At 41.5% G+C, this 12,472-nt stretch overlaps 1 protein-coding gene across 1 annotated transcript in view; it reads right to left on the reverse strand.

Annotated features, from left to right (window-relative positions):
• ANTXR1 (ANTXR cell adhesion molecule 1) overlaps positions 1-12,472 on the reverse strand; it is a 264,134-nt gene that overhangs the window by 180,758 nt on the left and 70,904 nt on the right. The window contains exon 9 of the mRNA XM_015094293.3: positions 1,594-1,654. Within this exon, the coding sequence (XP_014949779.2) occupies positions 1,594-1,654 (61 nt within the window). The remainder of the gene's footprint in view (positions 1-1,593; positions 1,655-12,472) is intronic.

Raw genomic sequence — 12,472 nt, forward strand, 5'->3', positions numbered from 1 at the left:
AACTGATTATGCTACTGAATTAACAGAAGTTGTATTCATTGTCTTTAAATGTTCTGATTCAATACACGGTTGCAAAACATCCAGTAGGATTGCTAAACTGCAAGTCTGGGTTGTTTTTTCATGAATGAGATAATTGCACAATTAAGGAACTCCCCTGTTTTCTAATTGTTTTAAAATAAAGGAATGATAAAAATTGTGGAGGCAGATTTACCCTGGAGCTAATGAACCCTGCTTAAGGCTCCTGGCACCGGGTTTCATGTAGTCATATGCTTTTGTAAATTTGCAAAAGTAAGATATTTCAATTCTTTTTCTTAAGAAGGTTTTCCTGGACCTGTCTTTGTGCCAGCTACATATGTTCCTGCCATCTGTGTTGCCAGGTAGCAGTGTATTTAAAGGTCAACAGATACTCTTTGTTGATCGCTTTTCTTCAAGAAATTTACACACATTTCTGAATAGTCAGTCCCCAAGTACCACTAACAACTTTGTGTGTTTACATATATACTTAGTGTTTTGTTGTTGGTTCGTACTATTCAGTACATCTAAATCCTTGAAAGTGTTTCAGCTATTCTAAAATATATCCAAGAAACTAGAATGAAATCTTCAAGGAATTACCTCACTTATATCAATAAAATATGCCGTAAAGAATAAAACTGTACAGTCTTTGAAAAAGCTGGAAAGTTCTTCCTCACTACTTACAGGGTTGCATGATATATTTTCTATGATAAATTAATAACTGGCACTTGGTATTTTAGAAGACTAGAAAGATGATGTCAACAGTGAGGTCTCAACAGTGGAAGACTCCAGGTCCTAGAGCACCAGGAAATAACGGAGAAAGAGTTTATCCTTTTTGAATCTTGAGCACCTACCCCAGTGCCTGGTATTCAGTAGGTGCCTAACAGTACTTTTTAAATAAATAAAAGGAGAATGATGGGGAAACTACCAGGGATTGTACAAAGAGAGCCAGCACGGTTGAAGCTTTAGGCAGTCCATTATAATACAAAACAATAACAAGACCCCAATTTTCATCAGTCAGAAAAAATACTGTGACCCAGAGAAGGGTGATTCTTTGTTAAGTAGAGGTTTGCTGCATTAATGACAAAATTATAACGGCTCTTTATGGGGACAACTGGAATTGCCTATTGACATTCTGTAAAGGCTGGCAGATGGGAGCAATTAACTAAGATCAAAATATTAGTTATGGAAAGAGGTCCAGCGCCAGTTAAACAATTAAATATGTCAACATTTCAGAGGTGGCCTATGATCACTGTGATGTGATGTAGGGCTGCCATGAAGATGAAGGGTTAAAGGGGTATTGGTAGCAGTGTGTGGGAATCCAGCATTTCTGTAATATTCCTATAATTAGTTCCCACGAAAGGAGAGAATTTGGATAGGCTTTTTCAAACTTTCAAAAAACTGACATGTTGTTTATTTATTACCTTTTTTTGCCCCAGAAGAAAATTTAGCAATATCTACTTTTATCCCCCTCCCCTTTGGTGCCCCGACTCCCTTCTTTGCTACTGATGAAGTAAACGTGACCTGAATTCGATATCTCATCATTCATGTGACAGCAATTAACACTTAGTTTCAATTTACCTCCTGCGCATATGGTGGATGGTTCAGCTGCTAGAATTTCGATGCAGGATTTCTTCAAAATCTAGGAGGAGAGGAAATCAAAAAGTCAAAGTCAAAGCACAGCTATTTTGTTAGAAAAGTGGGTTTAATTTTAGCTACCAAGATCAGAAGGCTTAAGAATACTATGTTGTAGTGGGTAGGTATGTAGAGTGTTACATTTTCACTGGTATGATTAATGTCAAGCATTTAATGAGCAGTACTGTGCTAGATATTCTAGGTGTCACAAAAGCTATGTGCATGCATGCTAAGTCACTTCGGTCCCGTCCAACTCTATGCAACGCTATGGACTGCAGCCTGCCAGGCTCCTCTGTCCATGGGATTCTTCAGGCAAGAATACTGGGTTGGGCTGCCTTGCCCTCCTCCAGGGGATCTTCCTGACCCAGGGACTGAAGCTGCATCTCTTACGTCTCCTGCATTGGCAGGTGGGTTCTTTACCACTAGCACCACACTGGAAGCCCCACAAAAGCCATAGGAATTATTTATTCATTTGTTCTGGCAGAGATGTATTGAATCTGTGAAAGGCCAGTCCTAGTTATAGAGAGGTTTAACATCCAGTAGATGAAATGGGAGCTACACTTGAAAAGATAAATAACCATGGACCATTCTATGTGATAGATGCCAAGGTAAAAGGGCAGACAGTATGAGCTACAGAGTTCATGGGGGAGATCACTGAGGGCTGTAATTGAGAAGGGCTTCCTGGAAGAAGTAGCTGCTGAGGGTGGGACTCAGTCAAGTGGGCAGGAGTAAGTTAGAGGAAGGTTCCCTGGTGGCTCAGAGGTTAAAGCATCTACCTCCAATGCAGGAGACCCGGGTTCAATCCCTGGGTCGGGAAGATCCCCTGGAGAAGGAAATGGCAACCCACTCCAGTATTCTTGCCTGGAGAATCCCATGGACTGAGGAGCCTGGTGGGCTGCATGCAGTCCATGGGGTCACAAAGAGTCGGACACGACTGAGTGACTACTTACTTACTTAAGGTCCCAGCAGAGAGTGGCATTTGCAAAGGTGAGAAACTAGAAATGCACAGACTTCTTTAGCTGGAACAAAAGAAGCTTAAAAAGTAGAAAAATGAGTGATTAATAGATAAGACCAGAGAGAGAGGATGGAAATGGCCAACTCTCTAGAAGAGATGCATGCTCAGATTACTCAGAGTCACCTTCTAGTTAAAGAAGTGGAACATGTTGCAGGCGAAGGATGTCTTTGAAGCCTGCTTTTTGTGCCTCACACTTTAAGAGGACCTTATGTAAATGGAAATGTAGTTTTTCCCCAAGTGAGCCTTGCAGGGTTCAGTGGAGAGTCGGGAGAACTCCAAGACTGCACAGGGAATTAATAATAAATGCTTCTGGCGAAACTGGGGTATCTGACTTTTAAGCTTTTCGCTCCCATTTATGAATCCCACTGCTTACTGCATAAGGATTCTAAAATTTTGGCCAAGCATTTCAAACAAGCATAGGACACTGAGTGATATACTGCAGTATCTTTATTTGGGCAGGCCTTACTTAATTTGGAAATTGAAATGGGTCAGAGGGCTGAAGAAGACCATTGCTCTATTTCTGAAAGGGGCATTTGTTAAAAGAATTAATAGTGAAATAAAATGTAAAGTCTGTAAAAGAAAAAAAGCATTTTTAGCATTGGGAAACACCCATTAACTTGCATGGATGTTTTTAGCAAATATGCTTCTTTGTTCCAGCTTAAGTGATACATATGCCACAAGGATAGAGTCAAACAAAATATATAATAAATTACAAAAGGGGAGGAAATGCATTAAAGGGAAAATCAGGGGAAGATGAAGTAAGGAGTGAGAATAGCATAGACAAAATACATTGGGAAGAGCTTATTTCCTTACTAGGAATGGCTCCTGAATTTAATTCTAAGCTTTCTAGTAGCAAATGAGGACAGATAATATTTATGAGATTCTCAGTCTGAAGAACGAAAACAAACCAGTTTCTCAGAAGAGATAATATTTACCAATTCCAGAGAGAAATCTGGGCATCCTCATAGAGAAGCATTGTGAAAGGAAATGAACAACATGCTTGAGAAAATTGTTCTCTGATATACAGACGACAAAACATTCAGACGCATTCACTGAAAAAGGCTCCCTCGCAACCAGGTATTTGAGGTAATTCTCTACACCTGAGAGTCATAAGAAGCCGCACGGTCCTCCCTCAGTATCTGCAGGGGGACTGGTCCAGGATCTCCATGGATACCGAAATCAGAGGATGCACAAGTCCCTCATATAAAATGCTGGAGTATCTGTACACATTCTTCCATATACTTTAAGTCAGGGGTCCCCAACCTCCAGGCTATGGAAATGGTACACATCCGTGGCCTGTTAGGAGTTGGGCTGCACAGCAAGAGGTGAGTGGCAAGCAAGCCAGTGAAGCTTCATCTGCCACTCCCCATCACTTGCATTACCACTGAACCATTCCCCTGCCCACACCCCTGGTCCATGGAAAAATTGTCTCCCACGAAATCAGTCCCTGTTGCCAAAAAGGTTAGAGACCACTGCTTTAAATCATCTCTAGATTGCTTATAATTCATAATACAATGGAAATGCTATGTAAACATGCCCCAGCATGCTGCAAACTCAAGTTTTACTTTTTGGAACTTTCTGGATTTTTTTTTCAAATATTTTTGATCCCCAGCTGGTTGAATCTGCAGATGTGAAACCCAGGTTACAGAGGGCTGACTGTATTTCTTTTTCTTGACAGTTCTAAGATTCAGACTTCCAGCTATTTTTCCTGAACATTCTTTCTGCCTCTTTCACAATTTAAAGGCATTTTAGTATCTGTTTTCAGCTTCTATGTGATTCCAGAGTCAAAGCATTTGTTCCTTTTTGTCAGTGCTTGACTTATTTCCTCTCGCTTTGGCTTACCCAGTCACCAAGCACCTCAAGCACAGGTGCAGCCTCAGTTCCCCCTGTTTCGCAGGAATGGGATAACATGCACCCAACTCTCCAACTCCATCTCTGTAGTCAGTGGTCCTCACGTACCTGGCTCTGGGGACCCAGTATCACCCCTGAGCTCTTCACTGACATTCTGACTTGGAATGAGGGACACCCCCCAAGGATATATCCTGGGCATCCATGTTTCCCTTCAGGCTTTTCCTTCCTCCTCTTTCCAATGGTCAATACAGTCCTTTAGATGCAGCAGCATCCTAGGATTGGGGCTTGCCAGGATCCTCATCCAGATCCTCCCCAGACAGCACCTGCGCTACCTGAACTGTGATGACTGTCCTCTCCCCTCTCCCCCTAATTTGCTGCCACTGGGCTCTTCTTGCCTGAAGGGCCATCCTAGCCACTGGTGGCCATGGCTCAGAGAGGCAACCACCCCCTTCATCATGTCTTCAGGCATAAATCTCCAAACAGGCCACGTTGGAAGAAACAGAATTGACCCACTGGAGAAATTTATAACAGTGACATTAGAACAACACAAAGCTGTTTCTTACGTTTTAAATAAAATTCCTCCATCTCCCTTTATAAGTCATTTTATCATCTGCAACTAAAGATTTCAACAGTCCAAGAATGAAAATTGAGCTATTGGGTCTATCCTGTCTCCATTCCTTAAACTCCATCAAAACACAAAAATGAAATTTTCACCCATGTTACGTTCCTGACTTGGAAGCAACATCTTTGAACCAACTCTAATACTTAACCAGGGGTCAGTAAAGGAAACATCCGTGAATCTTTAACCACAAAGACACACTTGCAGGTTTTGTCATAATAAACACATGCTGTATGATTCTCTCAAAGTGTCTGCAATTAGCTGATAAATCTAAGGAGTGTATTAAGGGCCAAAAAATGTCAGCCAAGTGCAGTGATTCAATCCAGTAAAAACACAGCTTTCCCAATCTTAACATAAAACATCTGGAAGGGATACAGTGCGGCCAATAGAGTAAAATTTATCAGTGAGGGGGATGGGCAGGATTTGTCTGGGACTGTGGCTTCTATTAGTTGGAAATATCTGGTTTCAAAAGGTAGGAAGTCAGAATGGCATGGGGTGGATTTGGGGTCCTTTGGTTATTAGCAGCCCAGACTGTACAGTAATCAGTCTGTCTGAACTTCAGCAGACAGCAGGGCAGCCTAAGGGACTGGAGACTGGATGGGTGTGGGGGGGCAGAGGATCCGTCCGCGATCTGGGCACTGGTAGCCGTGGAGGAGGAACATACGGAGCACTGGGGACCAGATGATGGGAAATGACGAGACAGAGTGGAAAGAACTCACACAGGGTCGGGGTGATGTCAGAGGTGACAGAATAACTGACCTCTGATGGAGACTGGGCAAAGACTACCACATGCCTCAAGCCTAACCAATGTGAGGAGTTGGCTTCTGGTCTTGATCCTGGTCCTCTACTTGTCTGGCTTATGGTTCCTGGCAAATCCTTAAACTTGTCTGAACCCCAATTTTGTGAAACAGTCTAACATACTAATAATTTAGAATCTGGAATCAAACTGCTTGGGTCAACTTAGTCATAAGCACTGTGACGTTGAGCAAGTTCCATAACCTCCTCTGAGTCAGAACAGCACCTACTGCATGAGGTTGTTGAGTTGGGAAGATTAAATGAGATACTATAGGCAGAGTCCATAGCACAGGGCCTGGAAATCCTCAATTAATGGTGATTTATTCTTAGGAACCTGGGCTCTGGAGACAGAAGAAAATAGATCTGGACTTTAAATAGATTTCTGTTCCGATCCAAGCCCCACCACTTACTGGCCAGGAGGATTTGGATAAGTTATTGAACTTCTGCATCTCAGTTTCTTTTTCTGTAAAATGAGAATAAGAAAAACACTGACCTCAAAGAGCTGTCTGATGGTAAAATAGTAACAGACAAGAATGCAGAGAAGTTTCATCTGTAAAATCAATAGAACTTAGGTGGTAAAAGTTGGCTTAGAGAGTGAGGAAGAGAGTGAAATTAAGGAATACTGACAAGGTTTTTGTTCTATAGACGGGACTAGACAGATGTGATTAGTCAATAGATAGTTACTTAATGACCTTGGGCCATCAGCCAACAAGTGCCTTTCATGAAAATAAGGTACCAAGAAATAGGCTCAGAACAGCCTTAGTAGTAAAGCTCTTGGCAGGACGTCTAACACATACTCAGGTCTCAAACAATGGCAGCTGTTACTCTTCTGTTACTACCGCTATGACTGTTACAACTCTTGGGCAAAGACAGTCACTCATTACTGCTTCTGTCTCGTCACTCACCACTGGCCTCTTGCTAAATCCTATTTGCTGAAAATGCCTGAAAGATGGTGAAAAATGTTATCCTGCTACCTTTTGGACAGATTTCAAAAAGAAGATATATGGGTAAGCATGTTGGAAATCTGTATAGAGCTCTAGAAATGCATGTGTTGTTACTGGTAGTGATACTCTTGAACACCTCATTAGATTATTAGGGGAGCAAAAGAGGCAACAGATGTAAAATAACTCTGCCAAGTAATAAAAGCTATTTAATACATATAAAGTGAAATCCATGGTGTATTAGTCCAGGACTTTATTTATTTATTTATTTTGAAGCCTTTTCTCATAAAGTTCAGGGCTTATGCAGAGATTTCTTAAGAATCCTTAAAGACTGTGAATATTTGCCTAGAGTTGTTATGAATCCCTCCCTTACCATAAGTTTACCAAATTTTTTCCCCCTCATTGCTCTGCCTCCTTCCCTAATAAACTGTCATTCTTTATTTACTTGGCCATTTCCTGTTGGAAGGGTTTTGTGTGTGTTCATATAAGACCAGTTTCCTTTATCCATTTGTGGTATAGGGCCTTTTGCTTCTACATATCTAGATAGCATGTTTCTTAGTGTCTGACTTATCATGAAAGGCATATTCTGCTTCTAAGATGCCTAGAGCTTGAAGTAGGCTGGCCAGTGGGTTGTTAACTATCTATCACCCAATTACATCTGTCTAGTTCTCTAAGCCAAAACTTAGCAATTTCCCTTATATTTACTCTCCTTGCTGCTGCTGCTGCTGCTAAGTCGCTTCAGTCATGTCCGACTCTGTGCGACCCCAGAGATGGCAGCCCACCAGGCTCCCCCATCCCCGGGATTCTCCAGGCAAGAACATTGGAGTGGGTTGCCATTTCCTTCTCCAATGCATGAAACTGAAAAGTGAAAGTGAAGTGGCTCAGTCGTGTCCGACTCCTAGCTACCCCATGGACTGCAGCCTACCAGGCTCCTCCGTCCATGGGATTTTCCAGGCAAGAGTACTGGAGTGGGGTGCCATTGCCTCCTCCATTCACCCTCCTTGTCACCCTCCAAATTCAGTATGGATTTTGTGACCTAAGTCTTGGTGATCTTACCAATGAAATATTCCTGTATTCATTCACATTTTAGTATAAATTACCATCTTCCAGAGGACTTATTGTGGTTTATAATGACATATTTATGATTGGTTGGTCATTGTCTGTCTTCCCTCTTAGACTATAACCTCTACAAAGGCAAGGAGAATTGTTCTTATCCAGCACACAGTAGGCACTAAATAAATATTTGTTGCACAAACAAATGGCACACTTTCGGCATGGCTTCATTAACCTGGCATTTTAGCATATTCTATAGCAGTCTTTCTTTTTCCCCATAAATATAATCTTTTATTACATTAATGTTTTGTTTTTTTTTTAAATTAAATTTTAAATCTTTTATAGTCTTTTGAATACAAGGCTAGTTTCAGCGTCTTGTAACATCTCCCTCTTCTTATTAAGCACCACCGTCTTTGGAGACTGTCCTTCCAGCAGGCCTACTTCTCACCTTCATCCTTTTAAATGACTTGTATTTTAAAACAGTAATGTTGTAGGTGTATTATGTCCCCATGTTTAAGGTCTAGACAGGCCTGCTTTGTAAAAGGCCTTGGTCCCTTTACTTGGCAAAAATGTATATGTTTGGGGGGTGGGGTTCAGACTCCCAGGTACAAGATTATAGCTGATGGCAGTATTCATGTTGGATAAGCCTGGAGGATATTACTTTTAGAAAATGTCAGGGAGCTTGGGACACATATCTGGCTCATCCTTGTCTTCAGGACTGTCAATCTTGCCCCCACGAATTTTGAAACTATTTGATCTCTAATAAAATTTTGGAAAAAAAAAAAGAAAGAGTCACCTTTCCTAAGTAAATTCCGTTCCACATTTAAAAATCAATAGACATATTTATTGTTAACTGTGAACATTATCCTAGATTCCTATCAGTTCTACAGAATCTGAATTTAAAATAAAAATTTACTAACACAGAGATCTTTCTAGGATTCATACATGATTTTATGTATAGTCATTGTTGTGTTTAGTTGCTAAGTTGTGTCTGACTCTTTGTGACTCTATGGACCCTAGCCCTCCAGGCTCCTATGTATAGTCACGCATAATACCAAGTAAATATTCCAACGTGCAAGAAAGACATTTTTAAGAGATTACTGAATTTTAGACCATAAAGCTTATTATCCTCAAAACATGCAAGAGTTTTTGTCTGGAGAGGGGCATCCAGCTTATCTAAATATATGCAACTCTTCTCTTAGTTTCACACTCAAGGAGAGTCTGGTGTGAAGGAGCACAGGACAAACAAGGTTTTGAAACTGAGGAAATTCATCATTTTTCTATGAAACCACTTTCCTCTCTTGTTTTCAGAAGGAAAGCTCAGATAACTGTGAACTCCAAGATGAGGTTTATTTAGTAAGATGAGCTTGTTGATCTCATGAATACTGGCAAAGTCAGTGGCCCTCCTGGGGAGCTGGACCCTGCAGTGTCTCATTGGATTTTGTCTAAATTCTGCTATTGCTTTTACAATAAGTCTTAACAGATTCCTAGATATAGGGAAAGGAGCTGGAGGGTGTGGGGTTGACCTGAGGATTAACTGAACATACCTCCCTGCAATCTTTTCAGCCTATTTAAGTAACGGGAATTTTTATTACATTTGGATTCTTTACTGAGTTAAACAGAAATAATAGCTTAGCTGAAATGCCTGAACTGAATGTCTGTAAAGTGTAATTAATGACTCCTGAGGCAAATGATTTTTTGAAAAGCTTTTCCTCTGACCACAAAAACTACAATTAACTCTATTTATGCTTCCAGGCCTACTAATGTGGATGCAGCACAAAATGCCGTCTTTTATAGACACAGTCCTGGAAAAGAGGGAAGGGAAAGACTAAGAGGATTTTACAAGAAACAGAGCCACGAAACTGCCCACGTGTGGCGCCATGTAGGTCACGAAGCCTCTGCACTGCTCGGCGCCACTTTGCAATGAATTCTTATGCTCAACTCGATGCCACAGGGGGAGTACGACAAAGGGGGTGGGCTCTGTGACTACACAATTCAGCAACTGACCAGGAGGAAAGGCAAGTGCCAAGCAAGTGATGCAAACAATTAGCGCCAGTGGAGTTCAAGGCAGGAAGAGTTCAAGGTACAGGAGAGAGCAGGGCAGGCTCCATGGAAAAGAGAGGATGGGAGCAGAGCCTTGAAGTTGAGACAAAACTCCAGACAGGATTTAGATGGGGCAAAGGTGGAGAGGGCAGTTTCTTCCTTCACAAACAAGGCTGATTTAAGAGAAGGGCTGCTGCTGAAATGAATTTCCCCTTCTGCTAGCCCTGGAAGGAGAGCTGGTTCAGTTAAGTCAGGTACTTTCCAGGACTACAGGCATGTGATGCAGATACTCGTTTTTTTTTTTTTTTTTTTTTTAATGTGGAACATTTTAAAAGTCTTTATTGAATTTGTTTCAATATTGCTTCTGTTTTTTATGTTTTGGTTTTTTTGGCCACAAGGCATGTGGGATCTTAGCTCCCTGACCAAGGATCGAACCTATGCCCCCTGCAATGGAAGTTGATGTCTTAAGCACTGGAACCCCAGGGAAACCCCAGGGATTTAGATTTTGATTGGAGAAAAACCCTTAGCAGTCCCTTGTAGGGTCTTGGAAGAGTAGATGGGTGGGAAGCCAGGAAGCTGGGCTTTGCCTTTTGTCAAAGCTCCAGTAGGGCTGGATGACGGGCTTTCATATTCCCATAAGGGGAAGGGAGAAATTAGCACACGATATGGTTACCATAAATGAAATAAATATATATATACCATGGAATAGATCCAGTCCTCAGTTTCAGTAGTTATTACAGCTTCCTTGATAACAAAGATGTTAGTGCCAAAACTTGCAAGAAATCCTTTCAAATATAGTCATGTTTGCTCAATACTTGTTTATAGCTGATCAAACATGCAGAAAGCTCTAGGCACTGACTCACCCCTCGAATTAGTAGGAAGCCCTATGCAGGCTTAAATATTTATTCTAGAGAAATGCTCCTGGATGGATATTGTTTGGTGCCAGTGACTGGGTTCTTCTCAGAGGCCAAGTGCGCTTGGTTTTAGACACCGCCCTTGATTGCACGAGAAGTGGGGACAATAGGGAGGAGCTGGCATCATGGTAACCAGGTCAAGCGTTAGGATTCAAAGCTGCAGACCCACTTCAGTGTTATCCGAACCCAGCTTTCATGCAGGTTCCCATTTCACTGCCTGCAGCACTTTTGAAAAGGCAAACAAAGACCCAGGAGCCTCTCTGGACCTTTGCTTCATATTTTCACTTGAGGGCTGGCACTGCATTCACCAGTTGTGGTCAATGGAAACTCCCAGAGAAAGCCACAATAAGAAAAGGCAAAGAAATAGTTTCTTCCTTTACAGTTTTACTGGCTTAAAGGGCTCCAATCTTCTAACCTTCTAAATTTTGTTTTATAATTTTATCAACTGAATTCTGCAAAAACAAGGAATTCTGTCTTCTGAGGTAGAGTCCTGAGCAAATGTGAAAGTGAAGATGCTTCTTTCAGCTGTGGCAAGCTGCCAGCCTCTCAAAATGATGGAATTTCATCCATTGAGCAGAAACTGAGATTTTCAGAGATGCTCTCCACCTAATATTAAATGGCAGAGGGTCTCCTGCCCACCAATGGTGCACTCACACCAGAGCTCCTGCCTGGACTCTGGTCTTGTCTTTGCTATAACTTTGTAAACTGTGTTAAGTCATTTCACATTCTTGGTCCTCAGGGTCCTCTTCTCCAAAATGGAGCTGCTTCCCGGCCTACCCACATCAATCGTTAAATGCTGTGGACATCTTGTTATGGACCTTAGAGACAGAACTGAGTCTATTCTGGATCACTGCCCACTGCTGTGTAGTCTTGGACCAGTCAGCTAATCTCTCTGTGCTTAGGGTATCTGCTTCTGTGGAAGGAGTAATAATATCTACATTAAACGGTAGGGGTGAGAATTTGATGAGATGACCATGTAAAATGATTTTCACTGTGCCTAACAGCTAAGAATTCACTAAATGATGACTTCTTATTTTTAACCTTTCTAAGGAAATTGAGGTGGGAGAAAACCTGAGCTCTAGAGTCATGTACTTGGGTTCCAACCTTGATCTCCCCATTAGAGCTGTGTGCCCTTGTGCAGGGTATCTGAGCCTCAGTTTCTTCATCTGTTAAATGGGAATATTTCCTTCACAGGGCTGTTATGGTTTTTAAAAGGGGTGATATTAAATGAGAAAAAGGAACAATGTTTGATACCAAAATAAATTACAAGCGTTTCTCTCTGCCTATTCCCTGTGTTGCAGATTAAAATGGAAAACAAGTGAAAGTACTTTGAACTAACACATTACATAAAATCTGAGTACTTCTTCCTTAAAGTAGAGAGGATTGAAGAACAGTAAAAAGACCAAAACACAGGAATCATATTGAGGAAGCAGAGAATCCAGGGACTTGCTGCATCCATACCTTAGATAATCAGTTCCCTATAATCTAGTGATTTTCCATTTCCTCAGACATTCACAGCCCAGTATTGTGGAAAAAGCAGACTCTCCGGACCCAGATGTGGGTTCAATTTCCCTCCTCTACCATTATGAGTGGG

Source organism: Ovis aries, chromosome 3, assembly GCF_016772045.2.
Source record: "Ovis aries strain OAR_USU_Benz2616 breed Rambouillet chromosome 3, ARS-UI_Ramb_v3.0, whole genome shotgun sequence".
Lineage (NCBI taxonomy): Eukaryota > Metazoa > Chordata > Mammalia > Artiodactyla > Bovidae > Ovis > Ovis aries.